This window comes from Lipophrys pholis (genome assembly GCF_963383615.2).
Source record: "Lipophrys pholis genome assembly, chromosome: 1".
In the NCBI taxonomy this organism is placed as follows: Eukaryota; Metazoa; Chordata; class Actinopteri; order Blenniiformes; family Blenniidae; genus Lipophrys; species Lipophrys pholis.
In genome coordinates, this window is record NC_137635.1 from 15,716,387 (window position 1) to 15,741,566 (window position 25,180).

Sequence of the window (25,180 nt, forward strand, 5' to 3'; positions counted from 1 at the left end):
ATATCTGCACACTGTCGTCTAAATAGTCAAACTGCTTCTGTTAGCAGTGTTAACTAGCCAAGCTCGGGCCACGTTTCCATTGTTTACCCAGAGGCGCTCCGACCCTGCTGTCACAATGACGTCACAAGATCTGCCTCTTTCTACGAAGTTGAGTTAATTTTTCATTGGACGAATCATCAGCATCCTTACTGACGATCAGCGTGCCATTAGCATTGGCAGGTCATCAGTATTGGCCGATAACGCTTTCTACTGCATAGACATGTAGGGTACCACGGTCGTACTTCCATTTTTGTTTTGGATTGTTTTATATGTCAAGCTCTGGTAGTGGCGCTTCACGTTGACTTCGGTCCCGTTTACATGAACAATCTGCTGGAGACGGAATCGTTGTGTTTTCTGTCACATAATCATGACAAAAATGGTTAACTGAATCGTTTCAAAAACATTGAAGCAGTTTTCTGGGGATCAAATCACATTTGTCGCGTAAACAAAGAGCCGAAACGGAACCATGGTTCACCGTTTTCACTTGAAAAGATCGTAAACACGTCTTTGATCTTGTTTGTGATTAAGTTAATACAAATGTGATCACAGAAAAAACTGAAAATGGCATCAAAGAATTCAGTAGCATGTCTGTAGATGGTATCAATGTTATTATAACATTATTATGTTAAGTTTGCAAGCCATGAATATTATCGAGTATTTAGTCTCAAGATAGGATGCAAGCGATGTAATGTTCACGTTTCTGTGTGTTGTATTACCATAAATTGGTCATTCTCAAACTAAATGTGCAGATATTTCGTAAAGAAACAACGATGATCATCCCTTTATTAATATTTTGAAATTTTTCAAATGTTTAATTTGTTCATATTGTCCCTACAACAAAATGTACAATAAACAAACGTAAAAATGCATACAACTCTCCCTACCACATGTATTATCAAGTTAGAAATAATTACCGTACAACATTTTATAATGATTACTATTAAAGCATATATAGTACTGTTCCTGTTCATATAACCGTTAGTTTCACAATCTCTATGAATTTAGTTCAGTATTTATGTTCATTTTTTACATTTTAATCAACATTTTTTTTATTGCTCTATATAGTAGTGAAAACTGGTTTAGAAAATGTATGTTTAAAATAAATTTTTTAACTGTTTCCAGGCGGGCAGCGATTTAACTAAAATTTCCTGTTCAATACTACATTATTATGTTTGCGACTTTTCTATGTTGATTCTCAAAAATACTTCTCACATATCCAGATTGACAGTTTGATTTGTCTCCGTAGTTTATAGTTTATGAGAAGGTTTGGCTTGATCTCCTGTCCTACTTCTTCGCTGGTAGAAATGATTGGGGGTGGATGACAACACTTCCACCTAGTGGCCAAGAAAGGCCCTTTTCCTTTTCTTTGAACGCAACTGGTTATTTCTGTCGAATTCCAAAAAAAGTGTAACCGTCGATTATTTGGGGTCACAAGAGTCTCAAATCTGCTTTTTAATACAATCGTTGGTTTCAATGTCAGCCAGGATTCTGGGATTGATTTGTGTGCGCTTAAGAGGTTTACACACTTTAAACTACTACGTTGATGAGGACCTGAATGAAGATCGGTTAAAAAAAAAAAAGTGAAGCTGCAGTCAGCTGTGTGGGATCGAACACGTCTTTTTCTACTCCCCCTCGCTCTCTCTTAGATCATTAGTTTAGTCTCTGTTGTATCCCGTAATTGATCCCAGATGATGAGGCCCAGATGGGCCCTTGAACGCAGCCCAGGAGCCAAACGACAACGTCAGCATCCTCCTCTTGGTGTGTGTGTGTGTGTGTGTGTGTGGAGGGTTGGCGGGGGGGGGGGGCTGTCCTGTTCAGGAGTGTGTATTGCTTTCTGTGCTGAGTTAACCCTTCAGATGTCAGTGGTTACATCACTTCCTCTAATCCTCCCTCTGACCCGGCCCACGCTCTCTCTCTCGGGTCTCCTGGTGTGACGACACTCGGAGCCAGAGGGGCTTACTTCCTGAAAGAAAGACCCCCCCCCCCAGTCTGCCTCGTCGTCGTCCTGGTTGCCTCATGGGCTTTTGAAAAAATGCGTCCTCGGGCTGTCCGCCGTCCAAACACCTCGCGGGGAGCTCGATTGCACAAGTGAGGTTTTGTAAGGATTTACCGTTGGCCTGGTTCGCGCCGCTGCCATTACCGGAGACCAAAAGCTGCGTTACGTAACGTCACGTAAACAGTGTTAAACGTCTGAGCCTTATTCAGCAGGTCCCGGGTGAGGGTGACGATGGCTTTGAGAGGACATGAACTCGGTCACCTCAACACCCGGTCGGGCCCACAAATCGGTGATTCAAGTCGTCTCACATTAAGTCTGAGATATTTCTAGAAGGGAGCTTCTGGTTGGAAGTTTGGCTTCATAACAGCCCTTATTGAAAAGTTGTTGAGAGGGAAGAGAGCCAGGCATTTAAAAGACGGTGTCCAATACAAACAGTTGAGGAGAAAAGGTGGGCTCGTGGGGGGAGGGGCAGCTGCTGGAGTCTTTTATTACAGTCGGTGTGCTCCAAGAGGACTGCCGTCTTTTCAAGAGCCCCACAAATTCCACCGTCTGCTGCTGCTGCTTTAACTCGGTCGCTTAGCGCAGGTCAGCACCGCGACGCTACGGGAAAGTCATCAGGCCGTCCCGGGAGAGACAGGGAGAGGGGTTCAGACAGGATAAGGTTTGAACGTGAGAGGAGGGGGAGGACGGGGTGAGGCAAGGGGGCAGCAGGAGTTTACGTTTCTCAAACTGTCGGTCATGAGCGAACAGCTGAGATTTTAACCACCGAAGCTCCCGTCGTTTGTACTTTACCAGAGAGAATCGTGTCCACCGGATCACTGCTTGACTCGGTGAATCAATAAAACCTGGGGGTGTTCCAGGCGGCTGAGTTCTCTGTCAGCTAAACAAATTTTTAATTAAGATGGGAGAAACACTTAAAATATGGGACCATGTTTAAAACACTATAAATTGTGTCTTAGGAGCCATTTGAAGTCTTTAACCACTATCGCAATGAGACGCATATTTGTTAAAGCCATCAAACTAGATTGCATAATGTACAGTAATTTTATTGTTATTGAGATAAACATCTGATATATAAATCAAAATAAGACTGAACTGCAATAATTTAGATTTTCTTTGACAAAATATGTAATAAAAGTGTAATAGATGGACATTAGTTCACAAATGATCTGATTAACCAATTAAAGATAACAGTAAGATACTAAGCTTATATATATATATATATATATATATATATATATATATATAGTAGTAGTACTTGTATTTCTCGCAATATTTAAAAACTTGATCACAGGTTCCCCTGAAGTTGTCCCAGCAGATGACTGTAGGTCAAAGTTCATTGCTGACCGTCCTAGAGAAGGGAGCATTCCGAGTCATTCCATCATTGACAGAAGCCAGGCTTTGTTACAGATGATAACATGCGGAGGGTTGAATTCGTCAGGTCCTCTGGGGTTCAACCCAGATGACCTTTTATTTCCTCGCCTCCTGGGAAAGCTCCGTTCTTGGGAAGTATTGGCCCGGGAAAAATGTCTTGAAAGACAGGTTTTTGAGGACACCGACACGGTTTTCCCCGTGATCGAGATCCCCCACGGAACGGCAGCATGAAGACGCCAGCATCTACTTGACATGTCAGCGAAAACCCGTCACACAACCCCGTGCAGCCGCGGGTGTAATTATGTTTACACTGCCAAGTGTTTAGGCACAGTTAAAGTACCGACTGAAGAAGTGCCCAGGAAGGAGTTTTAGCATGACTTGGAGTCGACGCGGTCTCACTGAATATGGGAATTTTTTTTTTGCCTACATGTTTATCGAGATTAAAAAAAGACAAGACACATTACTGTCCCGTTTTTAAATGGGTTTCATTGTTTTCTACTTTTCAGCTAAAACTCTGTGAACCGTGACTTCTGTTCTTTTAAGGCCCAACCTGAGTGGAAGACCATTTTGTCCTAATACAACAGCCTCTTTGCCTTGTTGATTCTTGTGGACGGTTTTGAGCAGACGGCCTTTTCAGGCAGTTATAATGAGATTCAGTTCTGAGTGTTTACATCCAGTTCAAGCCCAATTAGCAGGTTTAAATCTACTAATTGAAAGTTTGCAGCGTTACACATTTGTAATTTGACACCAGCCTCTTTGTGATATCAATTGATGTGCTTTGAGTAGATGTCCTTTTGAAGGAGGTTTTTTCTCAGTCTGTTTGAGCCGTCCAAACTGAGTTCCTAGGGCAACCTGAAGAATACCATGGAGTGCATGTAACTTGACACCAGCTTCTTCATCTTTTCTCATGTTTTTTTTTTGGTCCCTGGGTTGAATCTGTGACATCTTGTGACAGTTGGAAACTTGTAATTTGACATTGTTGTCTTGTTAACGAGCGATACATGTCCAAAGGAGTTTTGAGAAACCCTTTGCAGCTTTGACTGCTTGTAATTTGACGCCAGCGTCAGTCGTCACTTTAGCATCCTGGTGACTCGTGAAAACCTGGAAGTCGGATTTTCTTTAAGGCCCCACGGTTTCAAGTGAAAATGGAAAAAGTTTCCCTGCATTTCGGGTGTCTGTTTACTGAAAACCGAACTTTTCTGAAACGCTGCTTCTTCACATGCGTGACTACATGAACAATTCAGATGGTTTGCAGATGCGAGTCATACCAGTTTGATTGATCTCGTCCACCTTTTTTTAAAAAAAAAAAAAAAAACATTTTTAACCCGGGATCATCACATCGAAAGCGTCTCCTTGGGCACGTCTCCACAGGCTCAGCCAGGCATGTGTGGATGTATGGCAGGCATGCAGTGACACCGCTCGAATAATTGGATCCCTACAGCTTCCAGCGCACGCCGTTTACATTCGAGGAAGGAGCTGATGGTTAACGTTCATGGCGTTCAATGAGGGCAAAGAGCGGCCGGTGGCTCCGCGCTCCGTAACTTCCCTCTCAAACCTCCACATCTGGATCTCCACAACCCCCTCCCCCTCCCTCCTCTCAGCTCACCTTCTGCAGTTTTAATGATTTACCTAAACGGACGTTTGTTTCCACAGGCTAAACCTATTTATGGCGGATGGCTGTGCCTGGCCCCCGAGGGAACCGACTTCGACAATCCCATGCAGAGATCCCGGGTAAGAGTGTCTGCGGCCCGCTGATGGCGGGTCGAACGTGTTCGGTTAAAAACCATCCACAACTGAGCCCAGTCGGGTGTCAGAAACCTGTAAATTACTTGTAACTGCAACCTTTATGACCAAAAGAGCTATTTTTAACACTTTTCACTCGACATAATTCACCAGGAGAAGCAAAACAGACATTAAAATAACGATTACACAGTTCATAAAGTTCTATAGTTTCCGCTATATATATGCTAAAACTGTAACTTAGGTTAAGTTTCAGAAAAACTTTCAAATGTTGTCATTTTCGAGTGGCTTTAGCCATATGGGCATTTTTAGCTGTTTTATTTCCTTTTTAGTTTTTGTTTTGGTTTTAGCCACATTAGCATTTTATCTGTTTTTGATTGTTGTCCTTTTTAGCTGTTCTAGTGCCTTTAGCCATATTAGCATTTTTAACAGTTTTTCTAAATGGCTTTAACCATATTTGTATTTTTGTCATGCTTTTCACCATATTGGCAATTTTAGCTGTTTTGGTCATATTTATGAAATATATATAACTAAATGCACCAAACAGAATTGGAAAAAATCTCATTTGAATCCAACTTGTTGGAGCATTTGCCGTTTCTGCACAATTTGTGAAAGACAACTAACAAATTGTTGTGTCTACTGTAACAAGAGTTGCCCAACAGCAACAAATGTTTAAGTGCGATCTGATGACTGTTACATATATGTATATTATTCACTACATATAGTGCCCTTATGACACATAGTAGGTAAAGCGATTTGACTTTTAACATAGAATGAAAGTACTTTTTTAACCTCCCCCTTCACATTTGAGCAAATTTTGATCAATACACTCCCCCCCCCCCCCCCCCCCCCTAGAGCTTTATGATTTATATCCCGAAAATCGTATTTTATTATTTATTTTTTTTAAACAAACCTCTTTTCTCTCCTGACAGAAATGGCAGCGGCGGTTCTTTGTGCTGTACGAACACGGCTGTCTACGCTTCGCTCTGGACGAATCGGTGAGTAGTACCTCACAACGCTGCCACTCAGTGGCTGAATGCGGGGGAATCTCTTGATCTCCCTTTATGGAAGAAACTGTTTGTCTTTAAGTTTCACGAATGTTTCATCATTGCCTGTTTGAGGGAGGCTGAATCACTTATATCGTTGAATACATCCTGTCTTATGAATGTCCCTGGGACCAAAAAGCTAAATATTGCTTTGATGAATGTTTTGTTGGATATCCTGAACCCTACTCGGGATATGTCTTGTGTTGCTGGATCCTTTCTAGCACTCTTGGTACGGCCTTTGAATCAACAGCAAGATACATATGAAGAGCACCAGTAATTTCTTTTCCATTGCGGTCAGTAGGTTAGTTCATTGGCCAGTGATCATGAATAAAGTGTGACTAGTTATCCGAGGAAATAACTCGATTCTGGCTTGAAAAGATTTTTGTACTTCTGCGGCCACCAAGTATTAACTAGTTTGGGTTGTCGATTCCATTCAAATGAGTTGTAATTGTGCGTTGAATCACACTTTTTCGTTGTAGTGAAACAGTTGTCATTTTGAGTCAGCAGGGTGTGAAAACAGTTCATCAAAGTTCATGCAGTTTTTTTCCGATATTTGTATTTCACATGTTGATTCAGAACATTCAGGATTCTTGGCAGTAAATCGGAGTTGAGTTTGCCAGTATCCATTTAGACAAAAACAAATTGCAGAGAGACAAGTGAGCTGCAGTTCCGTTCATAAACACTGGGAGTGGACAAGAACGGGCCCGCGAGAGGCTGAAATCTGATCCACAGGATGATGATATACAAAATAGATTTGACTTTTTTAATCATTTGTTCACTGCGAGCAGGCGAGTGAAAACACCAAAACTTCTGCAGAATAGGCAAGCTATGTTTTTGCTCGTGGAAATACTTCCGTAACAAATTCGTAGTGTCCAGATGAATCAATCAATCGTAAACCTAAAAGTCTCGTGACCTGAGAACTAAGTTTGTAGAGAAGCAATGACACACAAAGAAATAGTGGTTTTATAAACATTGCCTCAGTGCTCAGTGTTTTGGGAATTTGCTCGTACCTCGTACTTTGTTGTATATATATCTTATACCTCTTTGGATATCGACTCAATATATTGCAAACTTAATATGATGACATCATGTGCAATGTGCTGTACTTATCAAAAAAGATTGAACTGATCTATTTGTTTTCCTGCATAAATTTAGGATTAATTCATAGCTAGAAAAGAGTGACAATTGTCACCTAAGCACCAAGATATAGAATCGTCTTGTTAAGTGTTTGTATTTAGCACAAATCATATCATTCATGCCAATCAACAATATTATCACAGGCCTAAAGCAACAGGAACGATTAAGTTTGTATTTAGAAGTCAAATCCTTCAATTTCACTGGACAAGTGCAATTACAACTGAGAGCTTTGTTGGAAACCTTCCCAAAGGTGTTTGCTGTCATTTCCATGGAGACAGATTTGGAGCATTTTCAAAAGGTTCCGCCTTGCGAGATGTTTTTGAAAAGTTGTGTCTTCAGTGGCTTCGAGCAACACAAGCTTTCCGTTTTCACTTGAAAACCTTGAGACCTGCCAAGAGGAAAAGGCTGGGAAGTCACCTCTGCCCGTGTGTGTGTGTGTGTGTGTGTGTGTGTGTGTGTGTGTGTGTGTGCACGCGCGCGGATGTGCACGCGCACAAGAGAGACAGACACGGGTGACCAACCCCATCCAGCCGATCAGGCTGCAGATTACTCTGCTTGTGTGTAAACAGCGAAGGCCCCACACCACCAGGCAGCTCACACTGTTTCCCTCCAAAAGGGGCGGGGCCTGTCAGCAGGTGTGTTTGTGTGCGCGGAGGCCGGATGAGTCCGTTTGAAGTCACATGTGGTGGATCCGTCAGCCGGCGATGACAATGGGAGGAAAGCGGCGAGGCTGCGTTGTGCGGCTTTCCACTGTGTAATGTGTTTCCAGCGACACCCGCCCCAGCCCCTGCGCACTGCTCTCTTCCTCTCATTGTCGTGGCGATTCCAAAACTGTCTGCCTCATTGTTCCCGCCTCCGTTTCATCTGCTCCGCCGGGCAGAAAAAGTGGGTCAGGGAAGTGGCGTTTTCCAGAAAACCTCGGAGCCGATAACGACCCCCGATCTCGTCGTTTCCCCCGGCGTGTGCGGAGGCAGGTGGAGGTTTCCAGTCGGCCCATTGAGATCATGGCGCTCTGCACCAGCCACACCCATCCATGCTTTTGTTTTGGTTTCTTACTATTTACAGCTTATTCTATCTGCTTTAATTCCACTGATCAACACACCCACCTGTAATGGACGGTTTGCAGCTTTCAGCTTCTGAACCTTTGGACTTTTTGAAGTACCTATTGATGGAATATTCATGGTCGAAGGAATGTACAGCAATCTTTTTTGAGAGAGGAGGAGAGGAAAACTTGTTTACATAAGGTTTTCAAGTGAAAACGGAAAACTTTCATTGTGTTTTGGCTGTTAAGTTTCCAGCACAACGGCATTGGGAGTCACTGAAAGTGGATTCCAAACGTACCGTTACCATTACGTAATTATTACTGTGACCATCATCAAAACTGAACAGAAAATGCATCTATTCCTAGTTCTTTGTTCTTGTAGAAGCAGGAGCGTAAATGGCGGATCTGCTTGAAAATGTTTCCAAATATTAAACACACAGTATGAAAAAGGACGTGTGCTTTGACTGTCTAAACGTAGGGGTTGAAACTTACCGCACCGAGGTTCAATCGGTACTTGGCTGCCACATTCAAAACTCAAAGCCCAAATCTTCAAAGATTCAGACTTTTTTTTGCACAACTTCACAGTGAATTAATGTCAGACATATACGTCGTGGTGCGAATGCACAGTCGCAGCTTGTCCGCGGTCTACATGAGGACACGAGTCCGAGTCAAAAATGGAGACCAATGTCGAAGCGTTTTCAAAAAGTTCCACCTTGGGAGCCGTTTTCAAAAAGTTCTGGCTCCGAGTACCGTTTTCGTGACAAAGCGCAACAAAATTTTCACTTGAAACCGTGTTCGTGTTTAAAAAAAAAAAAAAAAAGCGGATTTTTCACAATTTCAGCTTTGTTTCCATAGAAAGAGAAATCCCTATTGCCCAGAAGAAAAGACAAGCGGCTCTGAACCCCGCTGCGTAGACGTTATGAAATGAGCTTAGTGGAAACAGCCAAATCTAACACGGTCACTCGAGTGCATGCGAGGAATCGGTTTGCATGCCGGCGGCTCAGCCACGGACTCTGACCAGATACAAAGCGGATTTGTTTCACCAGGAGGGGGGCCTGCGTGCTCTTTGTGTCATCGCCACAGACGACGTTGCACAATTTCGAGGAGCAGAATTAGCACGGTTCTCCTTTAAGACCTTTAAACCTAAATCTGAGGAATGCGCCATTGATGGTGTGGAACAACAATCCAGTTGTTTGCCGTCCGTCCCGCTGTGCTGGCTGGGAATCCTCCCCCGCTGTTTGATTCTGACACACGTTGAGGATGTTTTCCAGTATTCGAGTGATGGATTATTTGTGTTTTGGTTCTTACGTTTGTGTCTTGGAATGATGGTGTGTCTTGTACAAATATGAGCCGGTGACATGACAGCGACAGATAACAGGAGCAGAAGAGTGTAACTCGTCTTCCCCGTTGTGATACTGTAGAGAACGGGTGTCAAACATAAGGCCCGTGGGCCAAAACCGGGACACGAGGAGCTCCAATCTGGCCCGCCAATATCTCCAGAGTGTTAATGTTTTTGGGTTTTTTTTTGATGAAGAGGACTATTAGTTGAATTCAAAAGCAAAGCTGATAACGTAATCTGGAGAATTTACCATATAGTTTGTTAAAATAAATTTAATTATGGAAATTACATTAAAATTATAATTTTCATGTATTCTTATAGTACATCTATTCACAGTAAATATGGTTGACCATGATATTTTGTATATTCTACAATGTTCCTTATCTATTGCGTCTCATGGACATTATTTCATCTTTACTTCGTGTTACTGCTTATATTAATCTTCCATTACTGGATTAATCCACTGGACTATCACCACTGTGGGATAAATAAAGAAATGCTCTTGGCAACTACAAATCAATAACAAAGCATCAAAACTGGCACCAGAGTGACTCGTCTTCACTTGTGACGCTTGGCTTTTACAAATCTACATTCGATATAACCAGGATGACTTAAGCATTTTCTACAAACAGAAGGTCCTCTCAACATTTGGTCAATTCAAGGAGCCGCGACGTCACTGGTTATTTTCTGCCAAGCAGACGGCGGTCTCTCTGAAGCAGTAGCCCCCCGAAGCCGAGCTATTTCCACCACAAAGAAACGGGGAAAGATGCTCTCTCGTCTCCAGCGGCATTCCTCTTCCAGTCCTCCAATGCCCTTATTTGGTGAACTGCAGCAAACTCCCAGCTCCTGAGACCACAGAGCGCCAGAGAAAAATGGAGCGCTAGGCCCTAAAAAAAAAAAAAAAAATCCTCTGAGGAAAACATCAAGATATGCCCCAGACATTCCTCGCACACGTTCTGCCACGGCACGCACCAGGCTCAGCTCAGGCCTCAGACGGAGGGCAGCGTCTCTCGAAAGTGAGAATGAGAAAGGCAAAGTCCCCCCCGCCCCCCCAGAGGAGTGGAAACGGAGCGAGACCACCCTGAAAGCTCTGAGGTCACGGGGTCAGTGACCAGCAGTGCTGTAACCTGGAGCTGCTTCTGCTTCGGGCTCATTCCACGTCGTCGTCGTCGTCAGTTTTTTGAAAAGTTCCATCAATCATTACATTTACACCGAGTCTGTGCGTTTTCAAAAAGTTCCACCTTGCGAGCCGCTTTCAAAAAGTCATCATTTCAGTCACTCCCATCATCGCTGTCGTATAAATAGACGCCTCAAAACGCAACGAAAATGGCCGACATTAACGAATATACCAGGTTTGAACTTGTGCACTGTAGCCCTTGGTTGCTGGAGCTTGTGGTCGTAGCACGTTTTCCACTTAAATCCACAGTGTGGAGGCTTTTCCTTCACGGCCGACCCGGCGCGGACTGTGTCGAGGAACAAGCACCTTATTAAACAGCGGTCTCCTCCTCGGAGCCCGCTGTGACGGACTTGCCTTTGGCTCAGGCCTGTTAAAAAAAAACCTCCTGGAGGACTTTTCATTTATGGACTGGGTGTACCCCACTTCATTCTAAAAGCTGGCCCAGCCGTCTTTTCATGCCCCCCACCCCCTCTTTTTCCCCTCAGCCACAGATCTCAAGAGTGTGTGAGAAAAGCTGTTGCTTTTAATAATATCCCACAAGCGAAGTTAAAATTAGTCCGCCCCCATGGAAGGCCAGACACAATTGGAGGATATAGAATTGGCGCAGTCGTGTCGGAATCAAACCCAGGATAATACATTTGCCTTTGAATGGTAGCCTTGGCAAGATCTATGTCTTTTGTTTTGGTGCCAGTAGCAGAGGGCAAGTCTCTAAGCAACAAGTTGCTCTTGTGCTGTCGGCGCGGAGAGCAACTGGACCGTAGTCGTCCAGGCTCCACTCAACAGCAGCGAGTAACGGAGAATCCGCGTTGCGCTCCTTTCTGCTTCCTCAAAGTCGTCCGATCAAACCCCGCATGTTTTATTACGGCAAATCCGCTTTTAATAAGCCTCCGTTTGTTGAAGTCTCTTTACAAGAGTTCTGCTGTTGAGCTCTTTGGTCAGTATGACATTTTACAGTCTTGTTATTGGTTCTGTTGAAGAATAGAACGGCTGGTAACCTTTGTTTTTGTAGTACAGACCCTTTAAGGGGGGGTGGGGGGGGACAATGTCAGGAAGTGCTGACAAGTTCAGTTTTGTGGAAATGTGAAAAGCTGTGGCGGTTATGCTGGAAAAATAAAGAAAGCGTTACATATATGGTGTTACTGCTTATATTAAGTCAACTCCAATCTCATTGAAAACACTCAGAGTAATTGCATTGCGTATATTTACCCCATGAAACGTTTTCTTTTTTTTTCCATCTGCCTGGGATTTCTGTGCAGTCATGCCTATTGCATTGATTTGTCTTTCTCCTTTATATGTAGGCTTGTTTGTGCCTCTGCCTACTTATGTTGTGCCGTTGGTTGTTTTTGTAATGAAACCATGCTTGCACAGAACAATTCGCCATGATATTGCAACTGACACTCTGCTGTAAAACTACCAAGAGAATGTGGACGGGGAGTCATGACACTCTGGAGGCTGCCATTGGTCTTCTTGTCCATGTATTTGTGCAGAACTATTTACTATAGCCGTGGTGTGCACTAGCAGCAATTCAGAAAAGTTGCGTTTTCATCTGGGTACACGGAAGCGCAGTCTGAGCATTTTTGAGAAGTTACACTTAAGTGGAGACAGAGTTGACATTTTTGAAAAGTTGCGCTTTTGTGGAGACAGTCGGGTGTTTGCAGGAAGTTGCGCTTACGTGGAGACGGAGTCGGATTTTTTCCAAGAGTGCAACATTGGAAGGTGTTTTCAGTGACTCAGAGCAGCGAGACCCCAAAACACAACGAAAGTTTTTCGTTTTCATTTGAAAACTTTGCCTTACAACTGGCCTTATCACTCTCATTGGTCTTAGTTATTGAACAGGCTTAATCTGACTATCTTATCTTCTCTTGGCCTTTGCTGGGTTTTTTTTTTTTTAATCCGCTTCGCCAATTCACGGCTGAAACTGGCAAGCTACTACCGTGACTCTTGTTCACGTTGTATTTAACCGTCTTGACTTGTTGACAGTTACCGCTTCCTGATTGGCTTCTGGATAAAGGAACAGTGGAGGAATATATTGGAGAACACCATTGGTTTTAAAGACTGACAGGAAGTCAACACATTCTTTTTTTCCCAAGCTTATAAGAGAGGAACAATGGACAATAAATACTGAAATAGTATTAGTGACGGGAACTGATTACCTGATAATTATTTGAACTGGGTAATTCTAATCAGTCATTCATTATAGGTTGAATTATTGACAATGTTTTTTGGTTGTTGTTTTTTTTACCTTACCTTGCTCGCGGCTACATGTTTAGCATTTTATGTCATACCCACGACTTGAATCTCTTTTGTGGTATGTAAATTCTTTGTTGCATATTTTGCACACAGCCTTGGCTCTTATCAACGCTTCAATCCCGCAGTTTGTTTTAAACCAAAACCTTCCATCCAAGCAACGGGTTTTCGTCTGTTTCCTCATCACGTCCATTCGCCTGCTACCGTTCTTAAATGCTTTTCACACATGAGGTTTGTTGCGTCTGCTGTATCGGCATGATCGGTATGTCGGGAACTAAAAGGAAGTTGTTGTATGTTAAAAAGTCATTGATTCAATGTGGAGTTTGATAATCTGTGTGATTTCAGTATTTCCCAGCCTTCATAATAGCAAAGACTATTCATTTTGGTTGCAGTCATGATAAGTGTCTGCCGCTTTGTAGTTCCTGGAGCAGTCAAAGAGATCCTGTTAGTTAACAGATGCCTAGAGAGCATAATTCTCAGCACAATCGGTTTTGTCACCGTAGCAAATCCAGCAGGCCGATTAAAGTGGCGTTAGTTTCACCGCTCTGAGGGGTTTCACATATCTGTCAGCCGCTGCCACTTCTTCTCACACTCTGTCCTTTTCTCTCGAGTGGAGGAAATTCTTCCACAGCGTCTGAGGTCTGAAGTACGACGCCGCGTAATTGCCATATTTGGCAGCCCCCGAGGATTTTTACAGGCAGATCTTAATAAAGCTGGATCTGTGTTCAGTGGCCTTAAAAGGAGCTGGAAGGAGAGCCAGCACCTGTTTTACATCTGCAGCCCAGCGAAGCCTGATAACAGAGCGGCGCAGGGCCGGAGAGGAAGTGCAGGGGAACGTCTTCGCTCTGATGTTAAGAAGCTCCAAAATACCACCAGTAGACCATCCAAGGAAGTGACATCATGATTTCTTTCACCGAGACTGTAGTTGGCTTCACAAAGCTCATACAGCCGCGTGTCCTTCACCGGGAACACGCACAAAGCTGCTTTAGTTCGGCGTCCCATTCCTGTCATCTCCTCCATTCAATCGGCCCGCTCTACAGTCAAAGGGATGTGCACGGTTGCCATGGTGATCTGGTGTTAACAGGTTCGTACTGTAGGGACCCAGCATAGCTTGACGAAGAAGAAAGCTTGGTGGAGACTTTGTTTGAAACCTGCCGAGCCCAGTCCACCGAGGCCTGCTTTCCCCTGTTTGGGTTCTGGAGTGTTTAAAATGTGATATCCATGATATCAGTGTTTGGTCGGTGGGGCAGCCACCCAACGAGGAAACGCAGCAGTGTTTCAAACATCCCTGTTCTGTGTTTTTCTCATGCCTTAATGTCGGTGACAGGAGTGGGCTCTAATGTGGATCATCCATCCATCCAATCACATCTCACGACTCACATCTACTAGTTTGTACAAAGGTTCTTTTCACGTTTATTCTCAGACTTTGAAGGAATTTTTGTCCAAAAACCAGATAAAGTTTCAAAGGCCACAGATCAAGAACATTTGTGGTATTCTCAGGACCGCTTAAGGAAGATTGTTTAAATTTGGTTCACATGTTTCATCTGACTGGAAGTGATTGGATTTCTCTAGCTAAAGCCAATGAACTGGTTAAGGTTGGAAGCTAAATGTCAATATCATTGTGACCTTGCATACTTTTGTTAATGTGATATTTCTGTTGGGATTTTCTTAACGTTTGAAGCAGACAAATCTCAAATAGTCACATTTGTTTTGTGTGGTCATAAATGTGAAACGATTATGTCTGGTTACCTCTCTTGTTATGGTAAAGTTAGCCAAGTAAACTGGAGGAATTGGTCGATTTGTGTCACTGTCGGTACTAAGTTATGTTTGAACTTGTTACGAATGCAGCATCACTTGATGGTCTTTAGAACACCTTCTGATTTGGTTCCAATTCCAACTCATAAATAAACTGGTTGTATTGTTAAAGGTCAAAGGCTTTCTTAAATGATCTGATTTATATAACTTCCAAGCACTTTGGGGAAAAAAACGGATTTGATGACTTGGGGCACATTTAAAAGTCATTGTAGTTTTTCAATCCATTGGGTTTTTGTTGAGATTCCTGTGTTAACTGGTTTGGTTCTGGATGTCAAATGTGCCAGTGGCTTCATGATGGTCCAGTTTTCATGCATCTACCCAGGCACAAGTCGACCAAATGAGATTTTTGGGTCGTCTGTCTGCTTTTTATATAATTTTAAGTGGTTCTGTTTTGCCTAAACTCCTTAAAGGAATTCATTGAAGTGGAACATTCTACATGCCAGAACACAAACTAATCTGCCTTGTTGTGTCTCCTCTAGCCGAGCACGCTGCCTCAGGGCACGGTGAACATGAACCTTTGTTCGGACGTCATTGACGCCGAGCCCAAGACGGGCCAGAAGAACTCTCTCTGCATCATCACTCCCGACCAGGAGTACTTCATTAGAGGAGAGAATAGAGAAATCATCAATGGGTAATTTCTCTCTGTCTGTCTTTTTCCTTTAGAAATAAATGCTTTGAGGTGAATGAACATCTAAAACTTGTTTTGACTGATTTCAGGTGGAGCGAACAACTGATTGTGTACCCCCGGACCAACAAACAGAACCAGAAGAAGAAACGCAAAGTAGAGCCTGCAACATCCCAGGTATTGTTCTCGCATGCTGAAGGGGCAGTTGCTTCATGTCACATGATCTTCTAGTTTACATCTTTATTTGTTCCTCATCCAGGAGCCGGGTCCAGCCAAGGTTGCAGTGACGGGCTCGGGTATCCCCGAAGCGGAGAAGGTTCCAGACTCCAGCTCCATCATCTGGCAGGAGGAACTGAACCAGAGGGAGGCTGAGGGGGCGGCAGTGTGGGCTGCTGCCGACCTGCCTCCTGGGTCACCGCTGCCCTCTGCAGGTATGGAGGCTGCCACCTTCAGTCAGTTCAATGAGATTCAGACAACAAATCAAATGGTTTCTTTCTTGTCCCTAGGTGATTGCATGTCCGTCGGACAAGGCTCCGACGCAGGTTCAGTCAACGGTGATGAGGTGGACCGTGGCGTCCTAGTGCTGCATGGCTCCACACCTCAGCCCCCTAGTGACCTGCTCTCCCCGACCGGCTCCTGCTCCAGCCTGGGTGGAGTCCCCCGATGCTTGTCCCCGGCCCCCAGCGATCCCTTCCCCTCCGGAAGCTCCTTGCTCTCCAACGGCTCCCACATCAGTGGCTCCGTCAGCTCCCTGGACTCGGACGCCAGCGGCAGCACAGTAACCAGCACGGACAGCCACCCGACCAACCAGAGGGCCGGCGGCCACTCCTACAGCCACCACGACACGACGCGATCCCGGCGGCTGGAGGCCGAGGCCAGGAAGGCGGAGAAGAGGAGTCGGTTCAGGAGTCCCGACAGACAGGAGAGGGAGGCCGTCCTCAGCCCCGAGAGGAGGTGAGCAAACTGTTCCTTTCTAAGCAGAGTGATTCAGTAAGAATCGGATCATGAGATGTCCAAATAAAAGGATTTGATTTCAAACAGAAAGCTCCCAAACATCTGTCAATGCAAACAAAGGTTTTCAGCCCAGTTTGGAAGTAGCTGCTGTGCTTGTGTTGTCATGTTGATGCCACCGTGCCTATATGAGCGGCTTTTGCTTTTATAGAAGACAAAAAGTGAACACACAGTATTCAATAATGATTAGTATTACAATGACAAAATGATAAATAAAAACACTTACATTGGAGATATTGGTGTGTTTATGTCCTGAGATTTGTTCTTGATAATTAGAGGCTCTTTTTCTGTCAGTTGATTGGAGTTTTTAAATTAGTTGATAAAACAATTTTCACAAAAAAGTGAATTAAACCCTGCAATAACTATAAATTTGAGATACCCATTGCAGGCCTAATAAAAGGCCAGTATGAGATAATAGGTTTAGTTAAGATCTACAGGTCTTCAATCAGTCTGAATCTGAAGACAAAAGCTGCTTTTCCCCCCACATATAGAGAGAAATATTTAAAATTCAACTCCTGCATGACTGCCTGTTGTTTAGTTCCACCCCCTTTTGAACGCTGAAGTGAAAACACTGGCGAAGAAGCCCGAACCACTCACCGGTGCGTGACGGTGTTTAGTCAAAGCTGTTATAACTAGCCTCCATGTTGCACCCTGAGAGCGGTTTGTAAACAAACACTTTTTCGGCGTCTCGATTCGCCTGATCCACGTGGCGAGTTTATGAAAGCAGGTCAGGCTGTAGGCGCAGAGATTGAGTTTCCGCGGTAACGTCCCGCGGGCAGGTTGGAGCGTCCAATTAGCCCCGTGGTTTAACCTGACGCACCTGGTTAGCGCGGGGCTTTCTTGGAATTTCACCTCCCGTGCTACAGACACTGGTCTGGAAATACTTGAGCCGCTGGTTTATCCTTTTAAAGGCATGCACACATACACACACACACACAAAGTCCTGTGACGCAGGAGGCTTTCAGTCTACTTCATATATACATGAGTGAGACATCAGTGGGACGGAAGAGATAAGACTGGATTTGTAGAAAACATCCCTACCGCTCATCCTCTCCTGTGTTTTACTTGATAATCTCTCTTTCCTGTCAATCTTTCTAAATCAACAGTATCATAGTGAGCGCAGACTGTACAAACACACTCTATAATTTCCATTCAGTAATCTGCCTCCTGGCCAGCGCTGCTGTTCACCAGCAGGTCACAGCGTTTCAAACAAGCCCAGTGGGCGAGGTGGGAGAGGGTGGGATTTGTGGTGGGGGGGCGGGGGGGTCATCTTTTTCCTCCCTGAACTGGCTTCCTGCTTCTATTCACATCTCTTTGTGTATACCGGGTCCGGGAGGAAAAGGAGGAGAGGAAAGTAGTAGGAGTGCCCCATAAACACACCGCTCTCCCGCTCCACTTGAGCCAGTTCAGGGTTTGGGTTAGCCTGAGGAAGCGGGGATCGCCACACGAGCCCCAGATATCCACCTCAGTAGTACAAAACATTTGTCAGATTAACTCGTCAGTCACAAATTACAAGACTCTGTTTATGACTTGAGGCACTACAGTATCGATTTAACTTTACATTTACAACCACTTTGCCTCCCTTGCAGCACATTTTAGTGGGAACTGATCATTGACGAGTCTCTCTTACACACCCACTGTCTCCTCGGGAACACAACCTTTCTCAAACATGTGCACAAACGTTGCATTCAGTTAATCTGCAAAAACACAAGTAGACTTGACAAAATCAAAAGAGTGTTTTTGATGCTCACGCTTCTTGAATTAACAGTTCTGCTCTGATAGAAAGTGTACATTTATTAATGTTTACTCAAACAATATTTGGATCAGCAGAGATACATTCTTAGATGCACTGGATCAGACATGGGCAACAAATTTTCCCAGAGGGCCACTTGAAGAATTGTCATCAAGCTGTAAAATGGACATTATGGTCAGATTTTCTCTGGGGAACCAGATCGTCACTCTTGCTGCTTAAGTGGAAATTCAGTTTGAACTGATTGTTGACACAGACTGTCAGCCAGTAGACAAAAACCTCCTCCTTCACATCATCTAGTGCCAAGTGTCGTTCAGACTAATCGTCTGAAGAAATCCAGCAGGAACGTTTATGTAACAAGCGAGAGAAACTTAAGAAACAAATTCCATCGTCATCAATTCATCCCAATCAGAGATCGTCTTGCCCACCTGACATCTTTACTTCTGGTTGCTTCGGAAATGATAGGATTTTGAATAATAGAGAGAGAGAAAAAAAGATGCCTGACATTTGTCGTCCAGCCTCAAACTGTCCCTGTCCTCCTCCCCTCGCCTTCATTCCCTTTTAAGGACGGCCACTTTTAGCTGCAAGAGTCCCCAAATAAGGGCAGCATTTAGGCTAAAGTGTAATACAATATTTCCCACTGCCTCTCGCCCCCTTTCCCTCTGTATGTCAGATTCCTCGGTCACCAAACAAAAGGCCTGTGTGGGAATGTGTCAGAGCAGCCATATCCTGTGTCACGGGGAGGTTGCGAATGGACACTGGTGAGCCTCGGTCATTCTCAGATCTGTGGTCAGGCACTCGGCGTACCCTGGGGAGGAATCGCCGCAGGAAGTGGTTCTTCATAACAGGGACGTTTCATAATGACGAGTTACAGATGAGGAAGGCAGGTCAATGTAGAAGGGACCGAAGCTGTTACCGATGAGGCCAACCGTGATTTAGCTGCTTCTGTTTACACCCAGTAAATCTGTTGTGTAAAATTAACTACTTAGAATAAAAAATATACAATCTGATTAAAAAGTCAAAACTTAAAGAAGCAGACCCATCACGGTCAGAAACTGGAGAATCTTGTTGGCACAAAGAACTATCTGACCTCGTCACAGCAAGATCGGGTCAACCGGCAGCCTTCATGGCTTCCTTACTGTAACTACCAAGAAGGTTGGAGTGAGACGCAGTCTGTTTGGTAACAAGTTATTATCAAAGCATCAGTTCAGAGACATCAGATTGATGTGTAATGTCATAAAAAGCCAAAACTCTGAAGCAATTTGCTAAACTGTTCTTGAGGCATCTGTTTAGAGTTCAGAGATTAACAGAAGTGGTGAACTGTTGCAATTATGTTACTACAACTCATCTGATGTTGTGTTCACAATGTCTTTACAGTAAAGTAATGTAACATTCTTTGAAAATTGTCTGGACATTTTTCACAAATATCTTCCAAACTTTGACTTTAAGTTACCAAACCGAGATTCAAAAACTGAAGTTTGAATTGAATCATGTGTCGAAAACCAAAGCCTCGTGGTTCAGACTGTTCTTTAGGTGAACCGATACTATAAAGTGTGAAGCGAATCTGAGCTGTTTAGCTGATCTCAAAGAAAACAAAACATCCCAACGAGAGAGGAAGCCTTTAATAAGAAAAACCTACCAGCCAATCAGTGAGGTGTTTGGTGGTGTTGAGAAACGGTTCATTGCCATCCAGTTGAAAGGTTTTTGCTCAGATTAACGCTTGAATCCACAATAAAATGAAATCTGCTTGTAGCTCAAATCTTGTCTTTCAATCTCTCTATAAGAGAAAAAAGTGGCTGTAAAAACACTGAACGCCACGTGGCGTCTGTGCGTTGCAGTCGCTCCGGTGTTATCGAGAAGCTGGAGGCCTTGGAGCTGGAGAACCAGGAGAAGATGGAGGTGGAGGAGTCTGGGCGGAGCGGGGCCAGACTGGGGAGGAGCGAGCACAGGCGCTTCCACCGAGAGGTAAACGCCGCCGCGTGTTTGTGTGGATCTGCTCCAACAGGGCCGACCCCGTGCGTCCATTTACGACAGACGGAGCGAGGAACACAGAGGGACACGGCAGAACAGAAGTCGTTTCCCTCTGTCCTCCCTCTCTCAGAGGTCAGAGGTCGGCATCATGTGTTTCCAGTTTTCATCCTGCGGCGGGACTCGCCCCTCATATCCCAGCCACATCCACTCAAAGCTGATCTCAGCAAGACAACAAACCCCCAGATCATTGTCAGTCATACACTCATGAAAATGTCTCAAACACACGCTGAGGTAATAACGCACACACCCAGCGTCGCACGTTGAGCCTCCTGCTGAACGATTCGGTCTTGAGATGCGGTCGCCTCGTCCTCGCCTACCCAAGCACAAGCAGATTCATGACAAAGCACCTGCCATGTCTTGTGTGTTTGATCCGTGTGTGTCGCGTAGGGGCAGGACCTGGGACAGGGGCTGGACTTCCCCTCCACTCGCCCCCCCCTGAGGAGAGCCAAGTCGCTGGACCGGCGGACCACCGAGTCGGTCATGACGGTGAGTTGAAATGCACACAGTCACATCAACGATTCAGATGCTGTCAGAGCAGGTGTGAAACGTACGACATCATGATATCGTTTCTTTTTAAGGGACATTTAGGAGGGAAAGGTGGTTTTTATCTTGCTGACATGTTTCGACCGTCTTCCTCAGAGAGTCATCTGACGTCGCTTAAAAAGAAACCATGCCATCGTCGTATCAAGTAAAAAAATGACAAAAGGAACGAAATTTTGTGAAAAGTGAAACGGTTGTTGTCGTCGCTGACTCCTGCCCTGTTTACATGGCGTTCCCAAGTGAAAACGGAAAGTTTTAAGTTTGGGTGTCGTGACATGACAACGGTGCTCGGAGCCTCTGAAAGCGCATCGGTACCACGGCCGCAGTAATTATATCTTCTGCACATGCTCAGTAGCTGGACAACAAGAACAATGTTTGCCTGTAGAGAGTCATGACTCCCAGTTCGTATTCTCCTGGAACCTGGTAGTTTTCTAGTTGACAGTCACCGGAAAAACAATCCCACTTCATGGTCTGTCTATTAGAATGACCGTTTACTCCCATTGTAACTGTTTATAGCTTATTGTTCTCTGTGCGCATGTGTGTGTGTGTGGTTTAATTTAAAAAAAAAAAAAAAAAGGGAAGTGCCAACTCGTGGCTCTACATACAAACTACACCATTTTCAGCTTTTCTGCTGTTTTTGTGGAAAATATCGATAGTTTCAACTATCACGAGAAGAGCTGCGCAGTTGTTGACAAAAACAGCTTAAAGACGCCACAAGTGAACCCTTTGACTCCGTGTTATGTAATAACGTAACTCGATCAGGGGAAATGCTACTCCGGACACTTGCACGCTTCTCTTGAGGTTTGTAGTCATTCCTCAGCGCCGCGATCAGAACTGCTCAGAGGAGCCCGGACCAAACGGAGCGGGTTCAGATTTGCTCAGATTATCCCGACCTCGGCGGTGAAATATTGAGAGGTCGGCACGTTGGAGGCGCTCTCCGCCAGACAAAGCCCGTCCTTGTTCTGAGCGGCGGGACCCGGGGTCAGCCGCAGTGCCAGGTCCGGGGCTGATGGGGAAGGAGGTGGCTGGGTTAGGTAACACAGGATCGAAATGTTTTGGGTGGACGTCTTCTAGTACTTTCTGATGGTTTTAATACCGTTATACTTAGAAGGAAAAAAAAGTCATTTGTCTTTAAAATAATGCAACTATCTGACGAGAAATTGTGTCCTCTCAGTGAGTTCTTTTTTTCTTTTCTCTTTTTGACTCATGTTTTCATTTCCGACATTTCTTTGGCGTTGGTGTGGTTGCGATAGAACAAGCCTCCGTCCTGCAGGGGGCCCTGCAGCCCCCCCCTGCTCCCTCTCCTCTCCAGGTTATCGTCGTCCCTCTGTGTGTGTGTGTGTTTTTCTGCACTGTGTGTGTGTCGGTTGGAAATAAGCGACGGTGTGTGTTTGAGAGAATCACGCTGCTTCCTGTGGTCACCCTTCACTTGTGTGTGTGCGTTTCTGCCACCGCCTGGATTCACAGCAGGTTCCGACGGCAGTACTTGAGCGCATGTGGCAGAAGTTGACCCCGGCCCCGCAATTTTTTTTTAACGTTTTTTTTTTTTTTTTCTTCCCACATTTCTCATGATCACAATCCTGAAGTTTAAATGGGTCGGGTCAACTTCTCCCCTCGGCCCGAGCGAGCATGTGTCGTCAAACGGCAGCGACGCTGGAACTGATGTTGTCCGGGAGCTCGGTTGTTTGGTGTGAAATCAGCAGAAGACGTCCAGCGCATCATGTTGGGTTCAGTTATCATCATACCGGAGGCGGCAGGAGCGACAGAAGACATATGGATTAAAAACAGAAAAAGACTTTTGAACTCTTCCTGCTTCCCTGGCGACTCAAAAAAAACCTTTTTCTGTTGCATTATAATGTAAAACTTTTGAATAAAACTGTTTTGACTTGTAATGACGACGAGGCCCCTTTGAACCCACACCCTTTTCCCCCCAACAACCTCCATTCTTTCCGGGACCAAAGAGAATTCAAGCCTAACGTTTAGCCATTTACCGACAAATTCAATCAGAAAATCTGTTGATTTGACACAGAACGACTCGTCGATGCGTCATTCTGAGGTCCTTTTGCACCTTCTTCTCTGTTCTTGTTTTGACTTTTCGATGTCCTCTCTCTTTCTTTCAGCCTGATTTACTCAACTTCAAGAAAGGTTGGATGGTGAAACTGGACGAGCAAGGCCAGGTACTTCTACGAGGTCCCAGTCTGCCCATGAGGACATAAAGCAATGTGCATGCACAAACACTTTGTGGAGCAGTTGTGCAGAGGTGCTCGTCGTCATCAGTTCCTTGGATGTTCATTGTTCAATGGACTAAACAGACGCTGTTGTGGCCTGAGGGCTTTGACATGTATCTGTATTTAATACTGGCAGAGAAACTCCAGCTGCTGCCATGTCGGGAAAGTTGATCGATCGCTTGAACTTTGTCTCTCCTTGCTTCCGCAGTGGAAGAAGTACTGGTTTGTGTTGACCGACCACAGCCTGAGATACTACAAGGATTCCATCGCAGAGGAGGTAAACTCCTTGATCTGCACTGAAATCTTTTATCTGCGACGGCGCCGTGTCTCTAAAACCTTGTGTAACCTCAGGCCTCGGACCTGGACGGGGAGATCGACCTGTCGACCTGCTACAACGTAACCGAGTACCAGGCTCAACGCAACTACGGCTTCCAGATCCATGTGAGTTTCTGTTTGTGCTCCTTATAAGGCTGCTAAAGTGAGGGAAGTGGGCAATTTAATTACTTGATGTCCTAAAAAATTAAAAGGAAGATAATTCGTTGATGGAAATGCTTCATTGGTTTGTGACCAAATGAAGGGACTGACGGAACTCAAGTGTTCAGTTTTCCAGAAGTTGCATTGGAATTCTGTGTCGTCTCCGTAGTCATAAAAAAATCCCATCTTTTTCATTAATTATTTCTTTCATTGTTCTTTCTAACTGGTTGGCTTGACTCCAGGCTTGGCAGGGGAATTCTCATTAAACAGGATGTTTCCACTTGTGTTTAGACCCAGGAAGGAGTTCACACTCTCTCGGCCATGACGGCCGGCATACGCAGGAACTGGATCCAGGCCGTCATGAAGAACGTCAGACCCTCCACCGCGCCCGATGTAGCAAGGTACGCTACAAGTCACGACATTTTGAATTGTGTTACACCGATTCATTATAAAAAAAATAAATAAGAAAAGAAAACCGTTGTAAAGCTGCCGTCTCTCTCTGCTCTGTTCACTGAGCTCACCGTTAGCATTTAGCATGAGCTATTTAAGCAGTTGGCGTTTCACTAAAGTGCTGTTTCCTGGAGGTTTGCACGTATAACCCTAAAGTAAGTCTCTGCTCTCCTGACGGCAACATGGATGGCGTGCGTCTGTTAGCAGCAGTGGCATTAGCATTTATCCATTAGCAGCCTTAGATAAAAGTGAGTTTCCTTTCTCACAGCTGGCTGCATTTATGTCAACTATTTTCATTCTGATTCTGCTCTTTGCCATTAGTTCAAATAAAATCCTGATTTATAGAGCATCTTCCTCCCACTAACTGATGAATTTAATGAATCGGTCATCAGACACTGATGGATCAGCTTGGCAAGTTTCTTTATAAAGTAACTGTTTGCTATTTATTAACACTATGAGTTGTTAACCTTCTCCTTGCTCCCCAGCTCGATCGAGGACCACGGGTCCTTCTCGGCCCTGGAGGGCCTGGTCAGGCCGGACGTCACTCAAGACTCCCCCTCCTCCGAGGCTTCGTCCGTGGAGAGAGAATCGGGCCCCAAGCCGAGCCGGGCGCGGGAACGCCGGCGAGAGGGCCGCTCCAAGACGTTCGACTGGGCCGAGTTCAGGCCCATCGCCCAGGCGCTGGCTCAGCAGCGGGCGCAGGAGGCCGAGAGCCTCCAGTCGGAGGCGGGCGAGGTGGAGCGCAGCCGGAGGAGGGAGGAGCGGCGCAAGAGGTACGAGTCCTCCGCCAACTCGGACCACAAAGATGGAGGCAGGACGGAGTGCGACGGGGGCGGGGACTCGGACTCGTTAGGCCTCGGCGGCTTGGAGAGGCAGCAGAGAGTGGAGGAGGTCATTGAAGAACACTGGCGACAGGTGGAGACGACACCCATCCGGGAGGAGAGGAGGGTCCCTCTGCCCACCACGGCTCAGTCCAGAGAGACCGCGGAGCTGACGCAACTACTGGAGAACTACAAGCAAGGGGTACGTTCACCAGAGATCATATATCATCCATGTTCTCTGATTCTCATTTCATATCATGTAGGATGGTGCTAATTTGTCTTTTAACTGAATTTACTG

At 45.0% G+C, this 25,180-nt stretch overlaps 1 protein-coding gene across 5 annotated transcripts in view; it reads left to right on the forward strand.

Moving 5' to 3' along the window:
* The window catches only part of LOC308113436 (myosin phosphatase Rho interacting protein), a 42,507-nt gene that overhangs the window by 2,606 nt on the left and 14,721 nt on the right, over window positions 1–25,180 (forward strand). For all 5 annotated transcript variants that reach the window (XM_080469731.1, XM_080469730.1, XM_080469732.1 and 2 more), the window contains exons 2-14: window positions 5,063–5,140; window positions 6,082–6,147; window positions 15,432–15,583; window positions 15,670–15,754; window positions 15,837–16,008; window positions 16,084–16,531; window positions 20,177–20,303; window positions 20,757–20,855; window positions 23,030–23,086; window positions 23,346–23,414; window positions 23,489–23,578; window positions 23,903–24,012; window positions 24,547–25,084. In XM_080469731.1, the coding sequence (XP_080325857.1) occupies window positions 5,063–5,140; window positions 6,082–6,147; window positions 15,432–15,583; window positions 15,670–15,754; window positions 15,837–16,008; window positions 16,084–16,531; window positions 20,177–20,303; window positions 20,757–20,855; window positions 23,030–23,086; window positions 23,346–23,414; window positions 23,489–23,578; window positions 23,903–24,012; window positions 24,547–25,084 (2,091 nt within the window). The remainder of the gene's footprint in view (window positions 1–5,062; window positions 5,141–6,081; window positions 6,148–15,431; window positions 15,584–15,669; window positions 15,755–15,836; window positions 16,009–16,083; window positions 16,532–20,176; window positions 20,304–20,756; window positions 20,856–23,029; window positions 23,087–23,345; window positions 23,415–23,488; window positions 23,579–23,902; window positions 24,013–24,546; window positions 25,085–25,180) is intronic.